The sequence below is a fragment of the Protobothrops mucrosquamatus genome, unplaced genomic scaffold, assembly GCF_001527695.2.
Source record: "Protobothrops mucrosquamatus isolate PMUCROS unplaced genomic scaffold, P.Mucros_1.0 scaffold2837, whole genome shotgun sequence".
Taxonomy (NCBI): Eukaryota; Metazoa; Chordata; class Lepidosauria; order Squamata; family Viperidae; genus Protobothrops; species Protobothrops mucrosquamatus.
The window spans coordinates 91,178-98,960 of NW_015388869.1; the positions used below are offsets into that span (position 1 = coordinate 91,178).

Below are 7,783 nucleotides of genomic sequence, written 5' to 3' on the forward strand. Positions count from 1 at the left end.
CCAGGAGACGGTGAGTTCTAGTCCCGCCTTAGATATGAAAGCCAGCTGGGTGACTTTGGGCCAATCTCCAGGAGACGGTGAGTTCTAGTCCCACTTAGGTGAACTTTGGACCAGTTAGATAGAGAATTGTCGTCTGCCTTAAAGCCGGCTGGGTGACTTTGCGTCAATCACCAGGAGATTCAACTTTTTTTTTGTCCTCTCGCAAAAAGCCGGCGGTTATCCACTTCCACAAACTGGTCACCCTTCTGCTTACCTGGCCATCCTCCGTCCAGGTAGGGCTTAATGAACTTCCCGAGTCTGGTATCGTTGGTAGCAGCTTCCTTAAGCATTTGTGCACAGCAAACTGAGAAGAAGGAGAAATGGAAAAAAGACAAGGTTAATTTTTTTAAAAGAGGGGGGGGGGAGAAAAAGAGGAAGGGAGGGAGGAACGAAGGAAGGGAGGAAGGAAGGGAAAGAAGGAAGGAAGGAAGGAAGGAAGGAAGGAAGGAAGGAAGGAAGGAAGGAAGGAAGGAAGGAAAGAGAGGAAGGAGAGGGAAAGAAGGAAGGGATATGGGGAAGGAAGGAAGGAAGGAAGGAAGGAAGGAAGGAAGGAAGGAAGGAAGGAAGGAAGGAAGGAAGGAAGGAAGGAAGGAAGGAAGGAAGGAAGGAAGACAGGAATGAGAGAAGGAAGAAAGGAAGGGATATGAAGGAAAGAAGAGACAGGAATGAGGGAAGGGAGGGAGGAAGGAAGGGAGCTGAAGTGAGAAAAAGGTGAAACAGAAAAAGACAGGGTTAATTGTTAAAAAGGAAAGGGGGAAAAGAAAAGAAAAAGAGGGAAGAAGGAAGGGTGGAAGGAAAGAAGAGAAAGGGAAGCTCAAGTAGAAACAGAAAAAGAAAGTTAATTTTTAAAAAAGGGGGGGGGAGAAAAGGGAAGCAAGAGAGAGAGAGGGAGGGAGGCAGAAAGGGGAGCCCTAACCGAGAAGATGGAGAGGAGAACAGAATAACAAAAAGCAAAAATAATAATAAAAAAAACCTAGGTGTGAAAAAAGGACACTGAATAATACAAAAGCCGTGGGGCCTTTTTCAGACAGTTCCTCCATCAGATACCTCTCTCTCTCTCTCTCTCTCTCTCTCTCTCTCTCTCTCTCTCACACACACACACACACACACACACACACACACACACAGACAAAAGCAAGGAAGAATACAGAATAAAAAAAGAATAGGAAGTTTTCTCTTCCCCCCCCCCCTGTCATTTTCATTTTGTAAGGTTGAGAGAGACAGATACTAATCCAAACGAGGCAGAGAAACACGCAGGAGCAAGCTGGTGGGCTTCTCACAGATCACAAACTTACAACTACGGAAGGAACGTGTAGAGATGGAAAGTTCTCCCAAAGCAACTCAAAACTTCCTGGGATGCTACTTTAGCTGTCTTCTCCGAGCTCTGCCTTGACATTTGAACAGCCCACAGTAGGGTAAACAAAATAATAATCACCTCCGTTTGACTTGAGGGAGTTTATGAATCCACCCGTGTAATTTTCTTGTCATTTGTTATGAACACTTCTGGGGAATTTTCTTTGTAGGACTTCCAAGTCTTGGCTGCTCACCAGAAGAACATCTGGTAGTTCTCCAACGAAGTGTCAAGGTGCTCCAATCACTGGAGGCTTTCAAGAGAAGACTGGACAGCCAGAAGGGTTTAGGTAGGGTCTCCTGCTTGAGCAAGGGGGGGAGGTTGGACTAGAAGACCTCCGGGGTCCCTTCCAACTCTGTGATCCTGTACAGGTAGTCCTTGACTTGCAGCCATTCATTTAGTTACAAGGGGACTGGAAAAAAGTGGCTTCAAGGACAGCATCCCCAGGGTCACGTGGTCAGAATTCAGACGCTGGGCAGCTGATTCATATTTATGACGGTCGCCGCGTCCTGGGATCGTGTGATCCCTTTTTACGACCTTCTGCTAAGCAAAGTCAATGTGGAAGCCAGGTTCACAACAACTTAACAATAGCTGCAGGGGTTTACTTAACAATTGGGGAAGGAAAATGTCGTAAAATGGGGCAAATATTTCACTTAGCAACATAAATTTGGAGCTGAATTGCGGCCGTACGTTGAGGGCTATTTGGATATGATTTCAAGAGTGGAACGTTCTGTCCTTTTCAGAAGCTATTCCTCTCTTTATTTAGGGATGAAATCTTAAAAATCTTATCATCTTAAAACCTTAAAATCTTTTTAAAAAATCTTACATCTGGGTCCCAGATGTAGGAGAAAGCTTGTTTCTTTTAGACTAGTCTAGAGCAATTCTTTCTCGAACTTGGCAACTTTAAGGTGGGTGGACTTTGACTCCTAGCTAGTAGGCTTTAAGAGGTCTGGACTTCAGCTCCCAGAATCCCCCGGGGCAGCGTGCCACTCATTGAACAACAGCCTTGCTTAGGAATGGAAATGGTGATCGTAAACCGAGGTGGTTACCCGTAGAGGAAAGAGCGCACAAACAAACAAACAAAAAAGGAATATATTATGGAACACCAACCATTGATGAGGCCGTATTTCTGAGCTAGCAAAGCTGCCTGCAGACTTTTCCCAGATCCTGGAGGTCCGCAGAGAAGAATCCGCGGTGAGAACGGAGCGGGCGTTTGAGGCGGTTGTCGGACATGTGACAGAACTATTTGGAAAAAAAGGGGGAAAAAAGAAAGTACTACCGTAATAAAGGAGAATTATTTGTAGCTCATGAGGCATCCTTGGTGCTCTCTGAGCTTGGTTGTTTCCTTGCAGAAAACAATACCCTACTTTGTCTGAAATAGTGTAAGGTTTCCTGCCTATGCAGGGGGTTGGACTAGAAGATCTCCAAGGTCCCTTTCATCTGTTATTCCATTCAAGGACTTGCCCTATCACTGTTGGTCTTGGCAGTGCCTTGATTAGGCTGTTGTTTATTGTTAGCTTGTTTGTCTGATTTGGTAGTTCCTTGATTGGGGTATTGTTTAGCGCTTGATTGTCGGTCTAGTAGTGTTAATCTTGGGAGTTCATCTCTGCTTATCTGGGTGTTGATTGCCGGCAGTACAAATCTAATACATATCCCTATCCCATTCCATAATTTTTCTCTCTAAAGCCTCTGTTTACACACTGCATCCTTGAGTGGTGAGAGAAACTTGCCGAAGTGTTCATACTTACAGATACTCCAAACCCTGATTCCAAGTTGCTCCTAGTTCGTGAACCCCAACTGAACACCGAGTAAACATCAGCTAACTAGAACCAGCTTATTTCTCGTCTCCCCAAGCCGCCCTATCCAAGATACAAAGTTATCAGGCTAACCAGCCTGCTTACAAATGACGCTTAATTTGCAGTAAATAACCAAGTTAATTAGGAGTAATGATCCCCCAGACTCCACTTCTAATTATTCTTAAAAAAAAAAAAGGAAAGAAAGAAAGAAAGAATCTAGAGATGCTTGATGCCTCCACTGGAAAGAAAGAGAGAAAAAAAAGGAAGTTTGTTTGTTTTTGTTTTTGTTTTATCATTCCAATTTTCAATTTCTCTCCCTGCATTATTAATTAACAACAATTAATATTCAGCCTGCGCGCGCCATGCATTTGCCATCCAAGGCATGAATTGTTTATGAACGATGATGTGAACTTTTAAATTTAATTAAGCAATTTAGAGGTAATTAATCTGTAAATTCCAAAGATAAACTTGTTGGCTGCCTTGTTTACCTTAGGAAAATAGAGGCCTTGAAATGAGAGGGAGAGAGAGAGAGGGGCCTTTTTTTTTTCAAAACTGCGTAAACCCAGGCTGAAGTCGTAGAAAGAGGCTGTCAGTGGCAGACACTTGGGAATGGAGCAATTATTTTTTTAAAACAAAAAACCCTGATTTTAGAACAAGCGATGTCTCCGTTTTCCTACTGAAGGGCCAAAACCAACGTAAACGAGTCATGTTCAAAGCTAAGACGACAGACCAAGCCGAATGAGAGAATGTCCCTTGCAAGGATTCCATGAAGTTCTTTCTCTCCTAGGACTTGGGTCTGTCGCGGTGTTTGTCAACCGTGGCAACTTGAAAATGGGTGGACTTCAACTCCCAGGAAGCACGTGGGCTGGAGAATTCTGGCTCCGGGGTAGTAAAGGCGAGAGGGATCTTGGAATCCTAGTGGACTTAAATCGCTTAAATATGGGCCAGCCGTGTGCTGCAGCTGCCAAAAAAGCCAACACAGTGTTAGGCTGCATTAACAGAGGGTTAGAGTCAAGATCACGGGAAGTGTTAATACCACTTTACAAGGCTTTGGTGAGGCTACACTTGGAGTACTGCATCCAGTTTTGGTCACCACGATGTAAAAAAGAAGTTGAGACTCTAGAAAGAGTGCAGAGAAGAGCAACAAATATGATTAGGGGACTGGAGGCTAAAACATACGAAGAACAGTTGAAGGAACTGGATATGCCTTGTCTGATGAAAAGAAGGACTAGGGGTGACAGGATAGGAGCGTTCCAATCTTTGAGGGGCTGCCACAAAGAGGAGGGGTTCAAAGCACCTGAAGGCAGGACAAGAAGCAACTGATGGAAACTAATCAAGGAGAGAAGCAATCTAGAGCTAAGGAGAAATTTCCTGACAGTGAGAACAATTAATTAGTAGAACAGCTTGCCTCCAGAAGTTGTGGGTGCTCCATCACTGGAGGTTTTTAAGAAGAGATTGGACAACCATTTGTCTGAAATGGCATAGGGTCTCCTGCTTGAGCAGGGGGCTGGACTAGGAGACCTCCAAGGTCCCTTCCAACTCTTGTTATTCTGTGAATTTTGGGAGCTGAAGTCCACCCATCTTCAAGTTGCCCAGTCTGAGAAACACTGGTCTACTGATTCATACCGTTCCATTCCAAGGATGATTCATACATGAAGGTGTGTCCAATCTGCTCCTACCTTGCCAGAAGGCATCTGCACAAAGTTGGTCCGCATTGATTAACTTCATGGACTTCCCAAAGGATTGAATGATTCCTGGGAAGTTTCGGTGATATTCCAGCAACCTCTGAGCGGTCTCTTTTTCAGATATGCCTCGGGGTGCCTTCAAACGCCAACGGATGTTTTCGTCAGTGGGCCAATCAAAAGTGGTGTGGTACACCTCTGGTGTTAAAGATAAAGACCAGGCATGAGATAGACTTGACTTAAATGCTGAAAAAAAAATACTTAACTTGCAAACCAATCTTATTCTTGGAGAATGTTTATAATAATAATAATAAAGTTGGAAGGGACCTTGGAGGTCATCTAATCCAACCCCCTGCTCAGGCAGGAAACCCTATACCATTTCAGACAAATGACCATCCAGGCTCTTCTTAAAAACTTCCAGTGTTGGAGCATTCACCGCTTCTGGAGGCAGGCTGTTCCACTGGTTAATTGTTCTGACTGTCAGGAAGTTTCTCCTTAGTTCTAGGTTGCTTGTCTCCTTGATGAGTTTCCATCTGTTGCTTCTTGTCCTGCCTCCAGGTGCTCTGGAGAACAGCTTGACCCCGTCTTCTTTGTGGCAGCCTCTCAGATATTGGAACACTGCTATCATGTCACCCCTCGTCCTTCTCTTCATTTGTAAGAGGAATTCATGCAATGTCTGAGATACAGTATAACAGCGGGGATATTTCTCTGTACTTGTCCCTCTAGAATAGAGGCATGGTTATCTCCCAATGTTCTGGATGATTAATTCCACTTTTTCCAGTCTTCAGATCTAATCACTGGGGACTCTACAAGCCTTAGTGGATAATACCTGGAGGGCATCAGCCAGATTTATTGTAGTTCAGAGAAGTTCAGAATCAGAAAGGATGAAAGATGGATGCATGAAAAGAAGGACTAGGGATGACATGACAGCAGTGTTCCAGTATTTGAGGGGCTGCAACAAATAAGAGGGGGAGGGGGTCAGCCTGTTCTCCAAAGCATCTGAAGGCAGGACAAGAAGCAACGGGTGGAAACTAACCAAGGAGAGAAGCAACCTAGAACTAAGCAGAAACCTCTTGACAAAACAACCAGTGGAACAACTTGCCTCCAGAAATTGTGGGAGCTTCATCACTGGACAGTTTTAAGAAGAGATTGGACAACCATTTGTCTGAAACGGTATAGGATCTCCTGCTTGAGCAAGGGGCTGGACTAGAAGACCTCCAAGGTCCCTTCCAACTCTGTTATTCCGTAAACTCAGATGCTTGTTCCCTTTCTTTTACTGTTCAGTTGATCTTGGTAGTTGTCTGAAACGGTATAGGGTCTCCTGCTGGAGCAGGGGGTTGGACTAGAAGACCTCCAAGGTCCCTTCCAACTCTGTTATTCTGTTATAAAAATACCACCCAACTGTGTATTTTGAAGTTTAGCCAAAAAAAACCCCAAAACCCCCAGATCTCAGCCACCTCACCGGGACGTGGGGAGAGGAGGGGTCTCTGATAGTATGAGGAAGGGGGACTTTGACACGATCTGTTCTCCAAACATCTGACAGGATCAGGCTGAAGCCTGATGGATCAGACTGTGAAGCTTGGCCCCGAAGATTTGCTTTTGTCATGGTTGATTTCCATTGTTGCAGACCTCAAGCGTGAAAATCCCTCAAGATGTACCTCCGGTGATTTCATCCACTCTCTTTCCCAGATTCCGCTCGATCAGCACGATATCGGGAGCGTAGAGCACCACTGGGAAAAAAAATAATTGAGGAGAACGTTACCAGTGCCAGACTGAAAATTGGTGTGTGTGTGTGTGTGTGTGTGTGTGTGTGTGTTTTACCCCGTGCTTTCAGAATAAATCACACTGAGGTTCTCCTTGGTCTTGTCTTGGGTAGGGTGAAAATCCACCTTTAGGTTTATTTCATCGCCTTTTGGGGTTTTACAGGCTAGTCCTTGACGCACGATGGCTTTCTTTCTTCCAGATAAAAGCTTTGGCGTACATGTAGTTCTCGACTTACAGCCGTTTGGCACTGAAAAAAGTAACTTAGGACTGTTTTTCACACTTCGTGAGCATTGCAACATCCCCGTGGTCACGTGATTGAGATGCCGGGCAACTGGCATGTACTTGTGACGGTTGCAGAGTCCCGGGGTCACGTGATCCCCTTTTGCAACCATCTGACAAGCGAAGTCAAGGGGGAAAGCCAGATGTACTTAACTACCATGTTACTAACGAGACAACTGCAGTGATTCTCGTCACAAGTCTGGCAAGTAAGGTGAGATAATGGGGCAAAGCTCACTTAATGGCTGACTTGCTTAGGAAAGGAAATCTCAGGCCCGATTGTGGTCGTGAATTGAGGACTACCTGTAACTGCATCACACGTACAGCAGTAGCAATTCAAAGCTATTGGGTGTGAGCTAGGAAGCGTTCAAAGAGGATTTGAGAAGGCAAATCCATACCGACGTGTCTAGGAATGATCCCCCGGACTTGCAGGCACCTGGCAAGTTCTCGGCTGTCAGGAAATCCTTCAAGGATCCAACCCTGGAGAACAAGAGATGCAAAATTAATCTCTCACGCCAAAGAGCATCTGCAGAACACGAAGGGAAACCACCCCAGAGGAGCACGGAGGGCTTCCTGATTTCAGAGGAGACGAGCTTGGGGGTCTGGGGAAGTCCCAAAGACGGAAGCTAAACACGGACCCCGTGGGTGAGTCTGTGAAGATCCTCTCCTAGCCTGAGATTAGGCCCTAACAGAAAACGAGCTGTCAACAGTGTGACCAACCCCACCACTCAACTGTCTGGTCCCTGACACAGACAGACAGACAGATGATAGACAGGTAGATGATAAATAGATATAGAATATTTAGGTAGGTAGGTAGGTAGACAGATGATAGATGGTAGATAGACAGACAGATAGAATATATATATATATATATA

General features: G+C 45.0%; 1 protein-coding gene across 1 annotated transcript in view; it reads right to left on the minus strand.

Moving 5' to 3' along the window:
* The window catches only part of AK8 (adenylate kinase 8), a 45,887-nt gene that overhangs the window by 21,011 nt on the left and 17,093 nt on the right, over positions 1–7,783 (minus strand). The window contains exons 6-10 of the mRNA XM_015825848.1: positions 7,307–7,388; positions 6,527–6,598; positions 4,866–5,066; positions 2,501–2,632; positions 254–343 (exon numbers count right to left, since the gene is read on the minus strand). Coding sequence (XP_015681334.1) covers positions 254–343; positions 2,501–2,632; positions 4,866–5,066; positions 6,527–6,598; positions 7,307–7,388 — 577 coding nt within the window. The remainder of the gene's footprint in view (positions 1–253; positions 344–2,500; positions 2,633–4,865; positions 5,067–6,526; positions 6,599–7,306; positions 7,389–7,783) is intronic.